This window comes from Zonotrichia albicollis, chromosome 19, assembly GCF_047830755.1.
Source record: "Zonotrichia albicollis isolate bZonAlb1 chromosome 19, bZonAlb1.hap1, whole genome shotgun sequence".
In the NCBI taxonomy this organism is placed as follows: Eukaryota; Metazoa; Chordata; class Aves; order Passeriformes; family Passerellidae; genus Zonotrichia; species Zonotrichia albicollis.
In genome coordinates, this window is record NC_133837.1 from 3,267,564 (window position 1) to 3,288,520 (window position 20,957).

At 43.9% G+C, this 20,957-nt stretch overlaps 1 protein-coding gene across 20 annotated transcripts in view; it reads right to left on the reverse strand.

The window, feature by feature from the left end:
• Positions 1 to 4,528: 4,528 nt before the first annotated feature.
• CACNA1G (calcium voltage-gated channel subunit alpha1 G) overlaps positions 4,529 to 20,957 on the reverse strand; it is a 146,681-nt gene continuing 130,252 nt past the window's right edge. For 14 of the 20 annotated variants that reach the window (XM_074555224.1, XM_074555218.1, XM_074555220.1 and 11 more), the window contains 4 exons: positions 18,715 to 18,849; positions 15,531 to 15,720; positions 12,896 to 13,065; positions 4,529 to 9,050 (listed from right to left, as the gene is read on the reverse strand). In XM_074555224.1, coding sequence (XP_074411325.1) covers positions 8,196 to 9,050; positions 12,896 to 13,065; positions 15,531 to 15,720; positions 18,715 to 18,849 — 1,350 coding nt within the window. In that variant the 3' untranslated portion in view covers positions 4,529 to 8,195. The remainder of the gene's footprint in view (positions 9,051 to 12,895; positions 13,066 to 15,530; positions 15,721 to 18,714; positions 18,850 to 20,957) is intronic. The other 6 variants (XM_074555227.1, XM_074555226.1, XM_074555225.1 and 3 more) reach the window with 3 other exon arrangements.

Sequence of the window (20,957 nt, forward strand, 5' to 3'; positions counted from 1 at the left end):
AAGCCAGCACAGGGTGCTTGGGGCTACACTCCATTTGGCCTGTAGCTGCACTGTAAGGCCATTCATACTGCAGGGTGAGGTGGGATCCACATAATTCATCAAGTCTTTGTGAAAGGAGAAAATGGTGTTTGTATGACTCCTCCAGGACACTGTGTGTAACACCAACCTGTCCCATTCCATGAGTGCTCCTGCACTTCATACTGAGAGCAATGAGCAGGAGAATTTACACATGTTGAGTACTGCTGAGATCACCCCTAAGTGATCCTGGAGCTGCTCCAGCTGTGAGTAGCTGAACTCTGAATGCACTGGGCATCTCTCTCACCTGCTAGATAATCCCACAGACATGCTTTCAGGTGCCTGTAGAGGTTGACAGAAGCTCTGGCTTGTGAGTGGCTTGGCTGCAGGTGGAGCTCAGAGTGATGGACAAACAGCCACAGACAAACAGCACTTGGGCCTTCTGGGGCTAAGGCCCAAACTATCCTACTTTAGCCCATGGCAATTGTCACAGCTTATCCTCTCCCCTGCCAACTCGGCCACCCCACAAACTCCAACTTTTAATGGGCTGTGAAGCTGTTCAGGATTTCACCAAAAAATGGGCACACAGTGGTTGCATAAATACAAACACCTCATCCTGCTTTGTTTGAACAAACATGCAGTTGTCACCAGCCCTTAGCCACACTGAGCTGGTGGCATGTGGCAGAGCAGTTCTGTGCTGCCTTTGTAGACGCCAGCATGGCACATGCTGTCCACTTCAGTGTATATTCTTTGTAGAATGACCCCTATGCTCACTTCTTCCTGGTTTTCCCCAAAACAGCTGTATTCTGCTTTCTGTTTCCACAAAATAACTGTTAGCAAAGTAAGCAATTAAGTGCTTTAACCATCCTTTCCAGTTCCCAGCTGGAGCTGTCAGGGTCTCTGGCTGCATTATTTAAAGTATTTAATAGATATGGAAAGATAATCTATTCATGACCTCTGAAAACTTGCCAATTATGGCATCCAGGGACTCAAGCAGTAATGGAAAACACCAGAGGATGCTGCAGGATTATAATAGTGTGTTTTAAATGTAACTAAAGCATTGAATAGCACATGTGAAAACCAACTTAAGATCCAATCACCCTCAGTCATGAAAATGCCAGCGAGGCTTTCGCTGATGACCACACCAAAGCAAACAGGAACTGCAGGTTTGGAGACCTCACATGGAGCCTGAGCTTGTGCTCACAAATCTGCCGGCGGCACTTCCCACTCCGTGGCATTGCCATCTAGTGACAGGCACTCAGTGTGAGCCCGGCCAGACCCAAATGCTGAGCCATGGCACAGGGCTGGATTGATCCTCCAAGCAGAGGTTAAACAGCTCTGAGAGCTCACAGTGGATGGATCGGGGCTGCTGGGAGTGCACAGCCCCGCAGGGACCCTGCACTGTGTTGTACATGTGTTTAAAAGGATGTGAAGGGACAAGCCACAGCCTCTGAGATGCCAGAGAGCCCCAGGATGGGTCATTGTCTCTCTGAATTTTGCAGAAGCAGCCAGGGAGCTGATGGATGTGAGGAGCATGGTGGCTTTGAGCAGCTTGCACAGTGCAAAGCACACAGGGCTTTGCCACAGTGAGAGAAATCCTTCCTCTCTTCCTCCCATTACTGGTATTTTTATAAATTCAGTGACTGAAAATGTCCTCAGAATTAGAAACTATTTGGTCAAGAAGGTAAGATCTGAGCCTATCTATTGTGTGAGCAATAGAGTGGCCAGCAGAATCACAGCAGTGACCAAACCCCTGTACTGAGTGCAGGTGAGGCCACACCTCAAATTCTGGGGTCACTCTCTGCAACTCCCTGACAGGAGGGTGCAGCCTGGTGGGGGTCAGTCCCTTCTCCTGGTAACAAGCAAAGTAACGGCCTCAAGTTGAGGAAACGGCCTCAACTTGTGCCAGGGAGGTTTAGATTAGATCTTAGGTAAGATAGCGTCACTGAAAGGGTGCAAAGGCACTGGAACAGGAGAAGTGGTGCAGTCACCATCCCTGGAGACATCAGAAAGACAAGCAGATGTGGCACCTGGGGAAACGGTTTAGTGGTGGCATTGACAGTGTCAGGTTAAGTCAGTGAAGTTAGAGGGCTTTTCCAGCCTGAATGGTTCTGTGATGCCAAACACCGATATATTTTTAGAATACCGATCCGGCGCTGTTTCTGCAGCATCGAGCCGGGAACACAGCACCTGCCGGGCGGCAGAAGGGCACAGGGTCCTGCTGAGCCTTGTCCCTGGTGACGGGCGGTCCCAGCCCCGCCAAGGGGGGCGGCTCGCCCGGCCCCTCGCCCCACGCCCGCTAGGTGGGAGCAAAACGCCGCGCTCGGAGCGCGCCCGGCGCCGCCGCCGTGCCCGTGGGACATCGCCGGCATCGGGCAGCGGGGCTCGGTCCCCTCAAAACCTCCCTGGCCTTAACCCTGTGATCTGCAGGATCCTCACTTCGGTCAGCTGGTCACAGCGGGTCCCTTACACGGTGCTGGCGGTGATAAGGGGAGCCATCTCTTTAAATTGTTTTTTCATACTTTATTTGAGGGGGATTCCAGTTCAGGTCACATTTTAGACATGTTTCTGTGTGTCAGTTTGTATCTCTGGAATGCCTGAAATACAGAAGGCACAAACAAGCCTTTCCTATTTCTCACCTTGAAGGGCTTAGCAGAGCTCTGGCTGAGGGAGGTGGTGTGCACACACTGGGACACTGCTGTGCTGAAGCAGGACATGGTCACCTGTCTGAACCAAGAAATAAATTAAATTCGAAGTGCTGCTTCCCTAGGCATGGTTACCATTACATAGAAAGCAACCTGGTTCCATGTGTCATCCCAGTTACTCAAGAAATGGAATAACAAAGTGCCATGCCCAAGCTCAGGAAATTGAGAGCACACCCATAAGCAGCCAGCCTGGGTTGAAGCCTTTGAAAAACCACAGCAAAAGTCAGCAGGAGAGCTTCATACAGGAACAGTCATGAAACAGAGAAGAGAAACAAGCCCTCTCACAAGCTCCTCTGGATCCCTGTGTTGGAAAGGGAGGGATTTGTTGTTGCCCATAAGGAACTGAACTCACCTGAGAGCAGAGAGGGGTGAAATGCTTGAGCCTGTGGGAGGGAGGCTCTGCTTCCTTGGCTCAGCCCAGCTTACCTTGATGCCCTGTGAATCCCCCAGGACCGGGGGGCTGGGAAGGCATTTCAGTGGTTCCAGCCTGGTGCGCTTGGTCCCGCAGCCTGGACAACACAGACACACCACAGAGCTCACCTGGAGGGGATTTGCACTGGATTTTGAACAGATCCACATTTCCCCTCTGTTTAGGACTAATATCCTTCCTGCTGTTTTCTACTGAGAGATTACTTTATCAAAACATCCTCTAGACAGCAAAACTGGTCTGGGTGTCAATTTAGGGTCTCTCCCGCTTGCAGAGAAATCAGATCATTCCAGGCAGTGAGGAGCAGGGCTGCAGAGTGCCCAGTGTCTGGTTCCTCCCTCCAGTGGCTGCTCCCCAGGGGAGAGGAGATTTCATGTCAGGAGCTACACAGGTCATTCACTAAAAACCCCTGAAGAGCCTTTTAACAAAGTCCTGTAACAACAGGACAAAAGGGGGAATGGCTTCAAACAGAAGGGAGGCAGGTTTAGGTTAGACAGTAGGGAGAAATTCTTCCCTGTGAGGGTGGGGAGGACCTGGCACAGGTTACCCAGAGAAGCTGCGGCTGCCCCATCCCTGGAAGTGTCCAAGGCCAGGTTGGACAGGGCTTGGAGCAGCCTGGGACAGTGGAAGTTGTCATTGCCTATTGCTCATCCAGTCCCACCTTCATCCAGGGTGGGATTGGATGAGCTTTAAGGTCACTCCCAACTCAAACCATTCTATGAAATGTTCTGGTGATACCTAAGCAGTACCTGAGCTCTGAGCCCCTGCTGTCCTTCAGCCTCCAGGCAGTGCCATGCCCAGCAACTCCTCCTTTGCAAAGAGTTAAATGACAGCAGGAGACGCTGCTGGATTTCAGGCTGGAAATCCCAAAGATGTGAATGAGTGGAAAAATCCAGCATCTTCCTCTTCACAGACAAAGCAGATCTGTCCCTTCTCCTCAGTCCTTTCTCCCCACTGACTGCAGCTCTCCCTGCTGCAGTCCTGACATCCTCAAGCCTTGCACAGGGCTGTTCCTGCCAGGGCACAGGGATCCACAAGGGCACAGCCGATCATTGTGCTGGTCACTCTGCACACCCTGGGCACTGTCCAGGGCCACATTTGCTTGCAGACACATTAAACTTCTCCTCAAAGGGCCATCATTTCCCAATCTCCCTTCCAGCCTCCTGGCGGCCGCTGCTATCTGATACCTTCTCCAACTGTTCACAATTAAAACATGACCAAAGACTTGAGTGCCTGGAGTGATACAGATTATCATCAGCAAGAACGACAAAAAAAGGGAAATGCACCGTTGTTTTTATTTTCAAAAGCTTTTAATAGGACACATTTGTTTTTGTCAGTTGTAAAGATTTACACGTTTTTTTTCTTCTTTTTTTTCTTTTAAAAAAAAAAGATCATATCCTTTTTCCAATTTTCAAATCCAAATCATATTTTCCCCATGAGTACCACCTTTTGTTGCCCCGACCAAAAGACTTTGTTTTGGCCCATATACCTGATACAGTATAACAATATATTAACTATTAAATACAAAGTTCTGTCATATATACTAGGTTGTTATGGACATTGCTATGGTACTGCACCTACTCTACTCACCTTGTGTAATAGTGTACATGGGTTATTATAGCCAAAGGGGCAGAAAAGGGGAGACTGGGCATAGCCTAATTTACAGTGGTAATGCTTTTGGTGTTTTTTTTTTTCCTTGTTTTTTATTTTCTCCTTGAATACACCTAGTGCTGAGTGCAATCCACAGAAGTCAAAAACAGTGTTCTTTGTCATCCTCCAAAAATATCTACAGTACAAACCTCTAACCAAGTTTTGAAAAATCACTTCTATGTGCTAGGGGCTGCAAGAACAGAATTTACATTTTTCCAGACATGTCTGCAGTCTCTTTTCCCCCATTGTGTCAGATTGGCAATAACAAAATATCCTCCTCCCATCTGCATACAGTAAATCTACAGTAGTAAAGTGCTGGTGTGCTTGAATGAGCTGGAGAGCCATGCAACTACTTCACCATGGGCAGGGCTGAGCTTTGGGGGGAGAGGGGGTGTGTTTCATGTGGGTACAGTTCTGGGACAGTAAATAGCACTGCAGTATCGTGGAGCTTCAGCTCAGCTGCTGACTCCCGAACACAACCTGGCTGCAGGCCGTGAAACCACGCTCCACGCGTTGGAACAGAGCAGGCCTGGCTCCAGGGTTATGAAAAGAAACTCGAAGATAAGAGCTGCTTCTGTTGCCAAGATGCAGCGCAGACTTTTAACAATTTCTCTATAGATTTCTACAAAAATATAAAAATTCTATCAACATAACCATTCTACAGAATTCCTGTGGATTTTGTACATTTTGTTTAAAAAAGTCAAATTCTATAAAACCCTCCCGAAGGTATTTAAAATGATTTGAGTATTATTGCATGTGCTGCAGTACATTTGTATTTGTCTTTCAAAAGGGCATCTAGAAAAAACTTATCTGGTTTAGAAAACAATCTATTTTACATGTAATTCTCTTCCTGAAAGCATCATCATAGAGTATCTTTTATTTGCTAGTCTTTACTGAATATTAATGTATGATGTAAACTTTTTTTCCTACTTCCACAAACCTTGTCAGTAGGCAAAGCCCCAAGCATTAAAATAGAAGAGCCTTTAGGCTTTCTGTTACATTTGGAGTTGAACATTTGGATTGACGTCACATCACTGTTTTGTGCCACGATTTCAAGCTAAAATGTTCAGTGGGTTTTTTTGTAAGGAAGGATCTGAAAAGTAGTATCATTCCAGCAATGTGAACACAATCCTAATCATTAAGGTACCAAGGATGGCAATTTTTGTGGCCTAGCTAGTTTCCCAAGCTATTTAGCACATGTAAAAGGAAAAGCTAGGGCTCATTATTGGGTGTAAAACCAAAAAGGGATTAAGAATATTTCTCAGGCTCAATGCACTGTAATTTTATTATTTCCTTAAATATGATCTAGGAGAAGAACTGATGAAAGGTTTGTTTGAAATCATTGCTTTAGACAGGCTTAACTCTGGATTTGGGCTGGCATATCAAAGAGAGCGGGCTCTGTATGGGCCTGTGGTGAAGAGGGGAAAAATGTCCCAGCCAAGAATTAATCTAACTGCACTAAATAGTAGAGAATGTTAATCCTCCAACTTCAAATACACTGATTGCCTGACTTCCTGCTGAAAGCCCTTACATTTCTTGTGGACATGTAAATCAGTAGGGACTGTTTATGGAGTAAACATCCTCAAGTGAAAATGAAGGGGCCTAGGGCCTCTCATAGGCTGTGGGGTATGAACAGCATCTTCTCCTCGTGTGTACACTCCAAGCTAATGTAGATACACGTGGTGGAAGCAGCCTAATTTCTGAATGGATAAAAGGCTGTACATCAGCATGTTGTAGTGATTTGCAAAGACTGGTAGTTGTCAAAATTTACGGACTCCCGACAGACAGAATTAGCACAAATCCTCCTCCTGCCTCTGCTGGCATGATCTGTGGACTTGGTTTCAAGCCTCTGACTATTGGCACACTTCAAAGCATGCCTGCAGTCTAATTTAGCTTACATCTTAATGTGATTTCATGGAAGTGGAGTGGAGTTAATGTCTGGCTTCCATCAGTCATGAGGTGTCGAATGGGGCCAACCTCGAGTGGTTTTCAGGCTGTGCTGTCCAGTTTTACAGATTGCTTTTGGTAGAGGACATTAGCACAGGAGTAAACAGGTAATTTTTGAGATGATTGATGTTATAAAGTAAGGACATGAATTCTGGGTTTATCCACTTTGTATCATCATGTTGCTGCTTAAGGCTATTGATGGATTGGAAATAAAATTGCAGTTGGGGTCATGTAAAATAACTCTAGCAGTGACAGCAAAATACCTGGCTATTTTACTGAAAACCAGCAGTCATTTCAGTACCCACAGACTTTCTGTAAAATAACTTGCAGAAGTGCCTTGATTCAGTAGAACATGAGCATATGATTTTAATTTTTAGGAATTACTTTAATGTGATCAACCTCCAGGCATTCTAGGCAAGAGCTTAACTTTGGGCATGTGCTGAAGCCTATTGTTGTGCCATGTCTGCCCTGATTTCACCCACTGCAAGTCTTAAACTTGATCTCATTCTCTTTTCCACAGAGTGCAGAGAGGAGGAGCTCCACTGAAAACAGAGGGATGAGGGAGGACTAAAACTCAGCAAAATAAAAAGTCCATTTTGGAGACACTGCAAAAACATCTTGGAAGTAACCACAGGCCTCTGTTGTCTGTTTCCTAGGAATGCATGAAAATTAACCATTGACATGATTTTGTGAGTTGCCAGTGGATGATCTATAACATCCACTATGATCCTTTCATAATTCAGTATCTTGTATTGTTAAATGGCTCTGCCTTCACCATCTTCAGACATCAGCATGTTGGACCTTCCTGGGTCTGAGCACTTGCTTTCATACTCGGAATGTCAATTTAATGCAAGATTGGAATATTTTGTTTAAAAAATGCAACTGCTCTTCTGTACTACACAAACAATTGTTTTCCCAGAATATCATTGAAGTTCAAGGGGAAAAATATATTACATTAAATAATCCTTATTTACTGCTGACTGTGGGATACATTTCCTCTGTAATGCACTAATTGGCTACATTGTGTGCTTTGCAAAACAAAATGAAACCCAAACAAAACAAAACAAAAAGAGAAGGGAATAAATATATACTTTTTAGGTTAAAATATTCATAAAAACCAACTTTATCTCAGAAATATTCCGAGATACATAAAATAGAAGAAAATTAAATGAGTCTTTAGTCACAAAATGTACTACATCCCATGATACTAGATTCAATTAATTTAATAAAATATAATATACATATAGATTCTGCACATTGTATTGCTTTTACCTAAGCAGAACATATGCTTAAGTAAGCGTGATATAGGTTAACCACTCTTTTAACCAGCTGGTTCTTTAATCTTTCTTTGGAAATTTTTTACCCAGTGCCATTTTGGAGTACAGAGTTTTTAAGATTTTTTTTCTATTACATGAAAGGAAGAAGACATTTGGCACCAACAGAAAAATAACTCAGGGGTCCATTTCTGTTTGATCAAAGGAAAAGCTAGGAAGTGTCAACAAGTCTTTCTTTGGGGTAGGAGATGTTGCCATACTGTCTGGAAGCAGTGAATCCCCTATATCCACTGAATCCTTGGACTCACAGGATGGAGCACGCCTCCTCAAGCAAACGTCTCCACTGGCAGGTGAGATGCTGTGGGGTCCCCTAGGTACCAAACTCTGCCCATCAGGTGGATCTATAGATATACAAGGAGGGCTCAGTTTCTTCTTCTGCCGCGTACCTTGCAAGCATTCCATTTCACTCACCACCTGACTTATAAAGCCAGAAGAGCTGGACGTGGAATGGTGCTGAGGGCTGTTTTCTATGGAACAAATCTCTATTGAATGTCTCCTTTGATCATCTAACCAAGAGGGCGGTTTTTTTAGCAGACCCTGGGTGTCTACACTGTGATATTTCTTCAGGTCCTTCAGTACCGCGTTGCCAGTATTGCCCACGTTCCTCTTAGGTGTGAGAGGCTGACCCTCCGAACAGGCACTCGAGGCTGTGCAAGTTTCTGAAGTGAAAGGCTCCAAGGAGCTGTTTATTTCAGATACTTCTTGGTCCATTGAATCTTCAGGGGTCTCCTGATACGAGTCTGCACAAGCACAGGATGCTGGTGCCTGCTTTGAAATATTATACTGATTGTGGGAATGCTGCTGCGTATGGACGCTCGCCCGACTCCAGGCAGCCAACTCATTCACTTCTGAGGGCATCAGAGCCACTGGTGACTCCTCCTTGGGCACAGTGGGAGCATTTGGGTCAGAGAGTTCACTCACCTCGGTGTGGAGATTCTCCTTGCTATCCAGAGAGTCATTCCTTATAGCCATCTGTATCAGAGCGCAGAGGGGTTGGGGAGGAGAGGAGTTGCCAGGTGAGAGAGACAGACCAAACAAAGGTTAGTACAGGCAAGGCACAGCATTTACAGGGCACTCAGCTCTGCTGAGATCCCTCAGCACAGACCCATTGACTCCTATAACAACCTGTGTTGTGGGTTCTACCAGTTCTCATTGTCAGGGATCTGTGCGTTTGTCCCTGTGTGACAGCCCTTCACTTTTCCTAAATGGTTTAGCTTTAGCTTTAGCTTTCTCCTCTAAGAATGGAGGGCTGCAAAACCAGAGTGCCCCCACCCAAACTTACTCATGTTCTTGTTATGCAAAGGATGAAGGTCTACAGCAAAGCCCTCAATAATTTCCGCAGCACAGGAGATCAGGAGAGAAAGATGTGCAAGTGAGCCTGTGTATTCCCTTTTCTAGCTCAGGTGATGCTGAGGGCCTGGAATAGGATCCCCAGAGCCAGCAACACCAGAGCAGCTCTGCTGTGTGTCAGCACCAAGGCAACAGCCTGTCCCTGGCTTTGATCCCTAGGCTGGAGCCACAGCTCTGCACCACCTTATGGCAGAAGCTGGAAACACTGGAATCCAAAGCTGGACTAATAATAATCTGTAATTATTTCAATTCATTCTGATGCTCAAGTTCAGGCTTCCTAAGGCACATTTTGCCTTGGCTGTCTGGAGCCTTACACAGCATCAGTGCCCGCTGGCAGAAGGAACCTTGGGCATGTTTTGAAGGCTTTGCCTTTTCACTTGTCAAAAGGCCTTGTCAAAAGGCTTTATAAATCAACCACGTTAACTGGCCCTTAAAGGCAGAGTATCCATTTGAGAAGACTTTTAAATGATCTTAAAGATAAAAATCTTCACAGGGAAATTTGAAAGAGATGTGTACACTTGGTCCTAATCCTTTAGAAAACTTTAAGGAAATGAAATGATGAAATTCCTCATGCTAAGGAATACTTTTGTGACAAATCACCCCAAAATGATCATACACTTTATATAAATATTGTCCCACAAGGATCATTTGAGCCAAATGATCTCTATCCAGCAAAGCTCTCATCAGCTGCAGTGCGTCCATGTGTGCACAGAAACACCATAGTCTATTGCAGCATCTGCACATTGCGCTCCCTTTGTCAATGGGGACAGCTCAGAGAATATTTAATGTGGCAAACAATTTCATCCAGTGCTGGTGAATCCTTTCTAGTTAAAATTTCACAGCATAATGCTGGCAACTAATCAGTCAGGAGTGAAGTTATTCTGGTGTCCTCAGCACCAGTAGTTTTAATGAGTGTTTGGGAGAAGAAATCATATTCATATCCTGAAAAGAGACACAGACCACACAGAAGTTGAATACAGAAGCAAAAAGTAATTGTTGTCATTACTTTTGCTTGCACACCAACCTGTGTTGCACACCACGACAGTATTAGTCACCACCAGCTCTTTCTTTATGATACAGGCATCTGTGGTTGTTGTTAGTAGTAACAGTACAAATGTTTTACTGGTTTTAGTGGTTTGTTTGAAAAATAAAAGGACCCTCTGCCATCTCAGAGGGGTGTACACCTGTAGCAGCCACAGCTTGGTGTGGGCTACACCTTTGATACAGAGTCCTGGAACTACAAAATCAATATAGGTTTAATTTCAGGTAGAATTCCTCTGGAGAAAAGCCTTTGTGCCATGCACTGCCGAGGAGCACAATCCTCAGCGCGAATGTTTTCCCAAAGCATCCGATCCACTCATCTTCCTCTGCAAGTGCATCGCTAATTGTCAAACATCCCGGAGTCTAAACTGGACGTTACTGTGGGGGCTGTGCTTGCTCTCCAGCACTCTGGAGGGAAAGGCAGGTTAAACACACAGGTTTTAATGTTCAGGGAAAGTGCAAGGACCAGGTATGTGATGGACAAGGTTTATCTATTATGGATTCAGGAGAGGAGAGGGCATGAGTGGAAAGAAGAAAAGGAAGAGGAAGAGGAAGAGGAAGAGGAAGAGGAAGAGGAAGAGGAAGATGAAGAGGAAGAGGAAGAGGAAGAGGAAGAGGAAAAGGAAAAGGAAAAGGAAAAGGAAAAGGAAAAGGAAAAGGAAAAGGAAAAGGAAAAGGAAAAAGAAAAGGAAAAGGAAAAAGGAAAAGGAAAAAAAAAGCCAAATCAGAATTGCATGCAGTATATGTAAAGATAAGGATTATTGGGTACTGAAAACCAAACTGCTTTGCCAGTTTGGGCTATTTGGTGCTAGTGAGATACTAGTGGTAGCAATAAAAAGGAGTCAAGTAGAGAGCACTTGAGCAAGCAGAAGTGCTGCGGCTGTAAAGGGAATTTTCCCGTTTAAAGGACCAAGTTTCCCAGTGTCTGGCCATCTAGATTGCAATTAACAGTAACAGCAATATCACCAGAAAAACCTCACTGCTCTCATTAGCCAGACTGGGAGCTCCTTGCTGCTCAGGAGCCTGCCCAAGGCCGCCCCTCATGGGTTTGCCAATGGACTGTATCTGCTCACTGCCACAAAACTCTTTGCTCTCTGACATGTCACTCCACGAGCATGTTCATGCCACTGAAGGAGCAGGGAGAGGGAAAAAAGGAGGACAATAAATTGACTTAAACTTATGAAAAGGTCTACAAAAGGAAGCCATCAAAGAGGTGAACAAAATTAGACTGGAGAAGATGGCTAACACAGTAATTCATTCTGGCTAGATCGCTTCAAAAGGATGGGTCTGTTATTCATTAGAAAGCAAGAGAGAGTGGTTATGAACTGGAATCATGACATCAATTAGTTTCCCCATTAGTGGTGATTGGGATAGCTGGCCAACCCCATGCAAATGAATACATGCAAGGAATTTCTCATGTCAATTTAGTACTACAGACTAATGTAATTGTTAACCTTGGTACTTCACATCCATTTTTAGAGCTTAATGAATCAACTGTCTAATTTGTCAATGTTGATTAAAAGATGAAAGAAATGGGAATATTTTTGTACAGGAAAGAAATTGCTTTTGAAAAAATAGAACTGATCTCCTTTGTGTATGTAAAATCAGGCATGGAAATACTGAATACAGCAGAGTTTTTGAATCAGATGTGCTTCTGGTCCTGGTCCAGCTGCACAATCATTGAAATATGCTTAAAAATGTGAGAGTGAAGCACAAGTTTAAGTATTTTACTAAAAAAAGATAAGTCTAAACTTATGCTTCCAATCAACCAGACTGGAATCTTTGATTAGATCCCTTAGATATTTGACTGAATCAGGATTTAAATCAATGCCAGGCAAAAACCAGAGATAAAACTGGCTACAAAATAAAACATGTTCTGCTGTGCATAAAGTCAAACTTTCTAAAAGCTCACAGTTGATGAAAAAATATTTTAATTTTCAATTCTCACTGTAAAACTAGCATGCATCTCATGATGGATGCATATGAGATAACCGATTTCCATGAAACACCTCTTTTGGAAAACAAGAGGAGTCAGGGGAGGGCTGGCCTGGGATGGAGCCTGCGATCCTTGTGTCCTTTCAAGCACCAGAAAAATCACAGCAGTTAAGAATGAGTTCCTCAACCCCAACAAGCCCCTAAGGAGCATTTGGCTGCATTTATGAAGGGGATTAAAAAAAATAAAGCGCTAACAATGTGGAGAACATTTAGGCATGTTGCCAAAGGACATGATACTCATAATGCACGTTCTTTGGAGACTCCTGGATGGCTTTCAGATCAAAAACCACCAACCATTTTGTTATTTCTGCAGGAGAATTACAGTTCTCTGGAGGTTTCTCTGTGAATCCCTCCTTGAATTTAAAGCATGGTTAAGCAGGAAATACATCAATATAAAAGCCCAGCAGGTTTATGACCATAACTCTGCTTACCTGTCTGCGGAGCAGCCTTTCAGCAGAAGGGGAGTGTGCCTGCTGCGAGACCCGGGGCTTGCTGTCCCCCACCAAGTGCTCGTGAGCTCTCACATGGTGGAAATGTTCCTTTGGGATTTGCAGGAGGGAGCTGGTGTCTGCCGGCTGCGACTGCACCGATGCCTTCGAACCTTGCAGGGGGGAGAAGAGGCAGAAATGGGACGTGTTCATCCAGGGGCTGTGTCCCAACCTCAGTGACCTCCCAGGGGAAACTCATCTGCTGCACTTTGGATCAGACAGGCACAGAGAAACCACTGAATTCAGCAATTGGCTCTCCAGAACTGGGAAAAAACCTCCCATCTACTAATAAATTACTCCAGCATTGTCTGTTATTTCATTTTTCTTGGCATTTTCCCCTGATACAACTGGGACTAGCTCCTGTTGAGAGCAGAAGACAAGGAACTGCAAGTTCATCTGAACTGGCAATTCCTGCATCTCTGCTTTTGGGCCAATAACTGCGCAGGCAGCCTCACTTCTGAGCACTGCAAACATCTGACTTTGAAAGGCTGAAGGTGTCCCCATGCCTGAACTGCTGGGATCTCCAAACCAGCATGCACACACTGGAAATGAAGTGAAAGGGAACAGCACCTGGCAGCTTTCAAGGCTGGTTTTACAAAGCCTCCCAGAAGAAGGAAACACATACTCTCCAACCTCTTCCTGACCCTTCATGGTTGCTGGCTACTACTTCTAAAAGGTTTGAAACTCTGTGTGCTCCCCTCACACACAGGCTCAATGTTTTTCAAAACAATTCATTTAATCTGGACTGCATCCCAGAGAATCTCATTTGTCCTGGAATCTTTCCCAGAGCAACAGCCCCATTACCAAGGAGTATTCAAACAAATGCCTCCTGCGAGTGCCAGTGTTTCTGACAACAAAAGCTTCTCAGCTTGAAATATTGTGGCTTGGTTGTGGTGATTTATTAGATATGCCTGGCACCTTTTGCTGTCTTCACTGCACTCTATAATATTACAAAGTGTAAACAGGTGGTGGTGACTTCCCCCACCCTCAAAAGCAGTGACATTGTAGATGGAAGAGGACAGTGATATGTCAGAATGTGGGGACCTTACACACCTCCCAGCACTATGGCCTGCTGAAGATGATTGGAATTTCACCAGCAGGAGGAAAACACAAAAGGTTTAATTGCCTATTGTGGTTATAAGACATCAGCTTTACCTTTCCAAAGTATTTCTGATACACCTCAGTGGAACAGTTGTTCCTGTGGATTTACAAGGGTGCAATGCCTGTCCCCAAAAAGCCAGGGCTGTCAGATAGGGCTATTCAGGTTCTCCAAACTGAAACTGGGAAGTGAAATTTTGAAAAAGAAGGGACTCATAAATTACCCAGTCCATTGCTGATGTAATTTTTGTTCAAGACAGTACAAATACAAATAAAGGTCAACAATGAAGCACTGGAAATTCCCTCTGCAGCAAACATGATTCTTTCATATGGCCAGGAATTTCTTGACTGTTACAGAGACCCATAAAGTCTAGCTCAGCTGAAGGTAATGGGAGATTTGCTATTGCTTTCAATGGGATTTTAGCTGCACCATTAGCATTATGTGCAAACAGGTTCTTCAAAACACCACTCTTGACCTTGAAAATTGTGTATTGTGGCAGAGATTTCTCAGAACACCAGATTCATCTTCCTTCCTTGTGCTCACAATTTTTTTTGCTTCTGTTCAACAGTAGCTATTCATCCAAATTCTTATTACTATGCAAATTTCAACATCTTATTTCTAATCTGTTCAAATCTTCAAATCTCCTACCATTCTGAACATTGCTGAAATTATGTTTTGCTTAGAGGCTTTCAAATGGCAATGCTTGTAAAAACTTCACTGTCTTATTGGTGACAAATTTCTAAAATGATGGCATGTACAGACAAATTAAAGGTGGCTCCATTCACTTCCCAGCCCCAGGTAACCCCTGGCAGGCAGAAGAACTGGGGGCACAGAGACAAGCACAGGGACAGAGGTGCAGGCAGGGAGAGCCCTCCCTGTACCTAAGAATATCTCTGAATTTAGCTCCAAGATGTATATCCCAACCATGCACACTGGGAAGAATAATTCCACAGTCTCTCATTTTCCCATTCATCTCACGCCAACATGTCTCTCAATTCAGCACATTTATGTCCATTTTACAGGCATTTAGAGACACCTTCTTCCTATCTTTCACAGATGTTCCCAGACAGAGGTTCTGAACAGGTACTGCTGCAAAAAGCAGACAGGGGGAAATATTTCTCTATATTATAATCTCTACTACTAATTTCTCTATAATATAATCTCTAGTGGGATTTCTCCTCTGGGGCCTGGTGGGACAGATGGAGCCCAGGCTGTAGGGACTGTAACCTTAGGGAACCAGGCAGGAGACAATCAGTGTTGAGCCAGGCCAATGTCACATTGTCAAAAAATTCTGAGGAAAGGAGTTATCTTAAACAGGGCGTTGTAAATTGTGGAGGGTCTTTTGACAGCCATTCCACAGGTCTAAACACACGACTGGAAACCAGCGGCAATTTTCTCCTCCCTGCTGAAGAGCGTGGGAAACCACAGCTCTTGCCCCATTGGAGAATCCTGCTCTTGCCGCGGGTGACAGAGGTGTACCTGACTGGGACTTGTGGTGTGCTGGTTTCCTGTTGCCCAGCGAGGCCGGGCCGGGGCTGGAGTAGGGCGGCTGGAACATGTAGCTGTCGTTGGGCAGGGAGTGCGTGCGTCCCACCGAGGGCTTCCTCACACTCAGCAGGTCCTTGCTGGGGGACAGCGTCAGCGCGTCGTCCCTGCAGCGGAGAGCGGCCTGAGGGGAACAAAAACGTGAGGAAGGCAGGGGTGGAAGGGGGGGAAAGAGGGGAAGTACCCAGAAACGCGAGTGACAGCCATTGCAACCAGGATGGCACGATGGGCATGCACAGGGGGCACAAATGGAGCTATGAGGGAGCCATCCCCCTTTGTCGGGGTTGTCAGTAAACTCTCACACAATGGGCCACAGAAACAGGAAGCCACAACGCAGGAATAAACCATGACTATTTCAGAGATATGCAAAGAAGGCATCATGCCTCAAGGTCAGCAAAGGTCACATGCTTGGCAGAACTCTGACTCTCTCTAGGTGCCCTGCTCAGCAAGACAGGCTTTTGCAAAGGTGAGCAGTTTCCTCTTTTAACAATAAAAGAAAGAAAAACAAACAAAAGAACCCCAATCCAAATGCAAAAACTAGTTTATAAAAATATTCGCTGTTCTGGCTCACAGCACAATTTTATTGGATTTTCTACTCACATAATGAATAGCTAAACCTATTTTATTGAAAAGGATATCTAAACCTACCGCTTCAGGGTGAAAGCCATTCTCTAATTAGAAGGGATCTAATGCAAGCAAGGGTTATTGTATATATGTTGATTGTGGACTTTTTACAGCCAAAGAAACTCTTGGAATGGGCAGCCCCAGAGGCAATATTGAGTAGATTCACCTCTGATTTAATAAGAAAATATCTCCATCCCACAAATGTTCTTGGGTGTTATTGTCATGGAGAGTATTAGCAAAAATGGAAGCAAAGTCATCTTCCCGGTGTATTTCTAATGAAACAATTATTTAATTGTTAAAATATCTCAAGTGAAAAACACAGAAATAAGTTTGTGCCATTGTAGTCTAGTACAGTATTTGGCTGATCATTTTTGGAAAACTTTAGATCTTATTTTCTGAAAAATTTTCCCTTCACTCAGTGCATTACAGGTTTTCTGGAATCAACACAGATTTTTTTGATCCCAACTCTATCCTTCAGTCATAAAAACAAAATTTCATTATGGCATTTATTTGCATAAGAAACAGGATGAGATTAAAAGGAATTTGCAAAAAGAATAAAGGAGATCACTGTTTCAAATTTAATGAATGAAACAGGTCTGCACTGCCACACAGCATTTGTTTCAGTCCTTGGGAAACTGCTCATTTGGATAGAGCTTGGACACAGACTAGATAAGGGAGACTGCAATGTCCTGATACAGCTTGGGGAAGGAGAGCAAAACCTGTGCTGGTAAAGGTGAGTTTGGATTGGGAACCCCTCTGTCCCTCCCTGCCTTCCCTTTGTACCCACTTCATGCTGCTCTGCTGTCACACTACTGAGCTTACAGCAGAAAAGGTGACCTGAAACCTGAGATCTCAGACTCAGACTCATCTGAATCTGAACATGAGAACTTGGATCTGAGATCCCATCCAAATACAACCTTCAGTGAACCGTTAGGTTCATCTGGATCCAATATGGGTTATTTCCTCTTTTGGATGATCTTGGAGCAAATTTCATGAGTGAAATTCATGAAAACCATTGAAAATGGCTGCAAAATGATCTTCCCTGGTCAGGCTACAGAGCAGTGGGACCACATGACTTTTTGCTTCAGTGGTACTTTTGAAAAACATGTTGTTTTGGCTTGACTGAAAATAAAATCCAAGTTTTCCTTGAAACAAAAAAACCCAAAAAAAACCCAAAAAAACAGACCAAAAAACAAACCCAAAAACAATACAAAACCAAAAAACCAAGCCAACTAACCAAACAAACAAAAAAACCCCAATCCAAATATTTTTCAACTAAAGCCACATCTAAATGAAGTGTAAAAATATTGCATTTAGAAGATATTTCAATGAAAGCTTGCAGTTTTTCAGGGGGTTGGGTGACTGTTGTGACCAAAAACTTTTTGGTATGGATAAAAATTCACAAAACCCTTTGTTCAACACAGTTTTGCTTTTTTTTTTCGAGAGGGGAGAAAAAACATCTTTCCTGACTGTACCTTTGAGACTTTGCAGTGCTGTCAAACAAGGTTGTCTAACCTGATTCAAAACTAGGAGGGTTTCTCCTCTGTCCAACTCTCCCCACTAATTTTGAAACAAAAAGCCTCATAAAAGAAATAAAACGGAGTCCACAAAATCTTTTGCACAGGATGCCATGAAGCATGATGGGAAATATTGTCACGGTTTAAGAAATTTTTCTCAAATAAGTGCTAATTAGGATGACAGTCAACTAATATGGCAGAAAATTTATGAACAACACAAACATCCAAAGGTACATGAACAACAACAAAGAAAACAAGAATGATCTAAAATTTTGAGAAAGGAGTTATGTCTGTTGTACAGCAGAAAAAAAACACTTGACTGTTACACAGCTAAAAATGTCTAATGTTTCAAAGAGGAGATGGTGAAGGCAGGGTTCAAAATACTGGTTATGTCAGTCAAAAAAACACTGAATAGTCAAATTTTAAATTTTTTTTTCAGCATAGTGGCTGGTAGAAATAATTTGCAAAACAAGTATCATCTTGGAGAGATCCCCATTTGATATTTGTAAAAGAAGCGGTCTGGCACCAATCATGCAAAAAGCCTTGTGGTGGCTGTGTTCATAATGACAAAAATCCACTCCAAATCCAAGTGCTGGGGCTGACCCTTCAGCAGAGGACATGGGTCATTAGCTCATCACTGATTTGTTTCAGATGGGGAGGAAATTTCAACCTTGCTGCTTTCCAAAGCCTCTTTATTTTTACTACTTATTTTACTTGTAGAAAACACATTGTTTATACATAAGACAGCAAAAGAAAAATTTAAATAACCACTCATTCCTCACAAGGAGCCAAGATTGTGGACAAGAGTGACAAACCCAGGACCTAATGGCATTAAGGACAGCATCCTGTTCGGGGAAGAGGTTGGTGCTATTTGGGAAGGGGCTGGAACTGGAAATGCCATTAGGCAGGTGCAGAGAGATGGGAGCAGTATTTCGAACCCTGTAAACATCAGACTACACAGTGACCAGTGTATGTACATTGCTTTCCAGAGCATTAAGTAAGTGTGTGTTAATGTCATCAGGAAAAGAGTCATCCGTCAGAGCTAAGGACCAGGACTTTTCAGAGAGAATATCTGACGTCAGAGACAGAGCCTCCATCTCAGCTAGAGGGATCTAAAGGGAGAAATGATTAAACATAAGAAACATAAGGACACAAATCTTTTGGAAAAGAAAATTAAACAAAGAAAAAAAAAGTATCATAATCTAAATACTTCTAGACACCAAAGCAATATCCCTGCAGTGGGAGAGCTACATCATACACATTGTTACCAGGGACAGAACATTAAAGAAATTAAATATAATGAAGAAATTAAAAAAGGAGTGGGACATTCATACTTTAGTGCTTACCAAGGATCCAGGAGAGGGTTTAAAACCATACACTAATGCTAGCATTGTATTTTGTGGTTCTTCTGTCTACACGAATAAGCAAAAGTAACACTGCTCTCATAATAGAGAGATTAATCCTCTTGGCTGTGATCAAATACAAGAGGTCTCAAGATCTGATTTCTCTGAAGTTGTTCCCCCCAATAACCATCCTGGTTTCTAAGATAAACTTGTTGAGTCTCCAAAGACTCCCCAACAACAAAACCACATTTTTGGGTGGGGTATGGAGTGTGCCTTTCCCTGTGCCCCAGGGAGGCTGCAGGGACCACTTCCCCCTGCCACTCCCCCTTCCCTCCAAGAGGCAGGTGGGACCATAATTCATTTCCTCACAGATAAAAGGGCACAGGGAGAAACTTAAAACTCTATTTTGGTCAGCAAACACCTTTCTGGTGCTTTCAGCTCATTTTGGCTGGCTATAAGCCAGTGACACCAGTGGCACCAAAAACTGACCTACTAAAACAGCCAAATGCTTTTTTCAGCCCCCAAATGCCCCTCAGACCTGGTCCCAGCTGTCTCCTCTGGCACTGGAGCATACAGTTACTCTGTGCATCATTAAGGGCTGCCTCCCCTCCCAAATCCACTGGATCAGAGATGAGGATCTAGTTTACAGTGACCCATTTCAAGAGGGCTCCTTAGGAAAACCTTTCAAAACTGGATTTTCATGAAGTACAAGTAGGCACAGAACACAGAGATCATCTGAAGAACCCCACAACTCAGGCTCTGCTCTGAGAAAACCTCACACTGCAGGCTCTGCAGACTTGGGAATTGTCTCTACACAGCCACATTCCTGCTTTCATGGATCTTGTGCACATGGATCCCCACTGAAGACATTCAAACAATCTATGAATGGCCTTATCAAATCATTGATGAAGCTCTCTCCCTAGACACAGAAGTCTTTTTGAAGGAACGTGAAAATGTCAATTCAGATTTTGGAGGAAAAAGAGGGGGGAAAGAGGCCAAGCGGCATCTCCCCCAGAGCAGCAGTTCTGCTGCCAGGCACTGTAAGAGGGATGTCACAGACATCTTTTGTGAAAAATTCCTTCTTTAGGATTTTTCTCCCTTCTGAGAAGCTGTGGTCTCAGCAACAAAATGTAAACAATGGTTATCTGCTGCTGTGGAATGTAACAGGTGAATCTGTGATTAGTTTCTTGTGGATGTTTGGATTTACTGACCACTCAGGGCAGAGCTGTTCTTGCTTTCTGCCAGGACACAGACCTTTGTTATTCATTCCTTTTCTATTCTTAGCTTATCTAGCCTTCTGAGAACTTTCCTCTCTATTCTTTTTAGTATAGTTATAATGTAATATATATCATAAAATAATAAATCAAGCCTTCTGAACATGAGGTCAACATTCTCGCTTCTCTCTTCACTCTGCAACCCTTGCAAGCCCTGTGACAGAGGGGGTGTCTGCCCTGCAGCAGGCTCAGTTCTCCCCAGACCCCCTCCCTGGACACAGTGCTTATGACACCAGGAATGGCATTTCACCAGGTAACCTCCAAACCCAGCTCATGCTCGCAGGGGCTGCCTGCTCCAGGTAAGTCCCAGGTGCTTCCTTTTCATTTCTCACTGTGCATTTTTTTTGCCATCTTCTGTGCTTGAAAAGTCTTTCAGCAGCAATAAATCTTCCAAGAGAAAACAGAGAGGCCCAGATCTCTTGCATTGAAGTTGTCAAAGGACTGTGTTTTCTCACTCTTAGAAATGGCAGCCGCAGGACGGAACAAGCCCAGCGATGAGTGAGCCTGGAGAGGCTCAAAATTCAGCTGAGATAAGTAAGAGGGACAGACTCCTCTCATCTAACCTCAGCTCTGATATCTCTTCTAGCACACTTATCTGCTGGC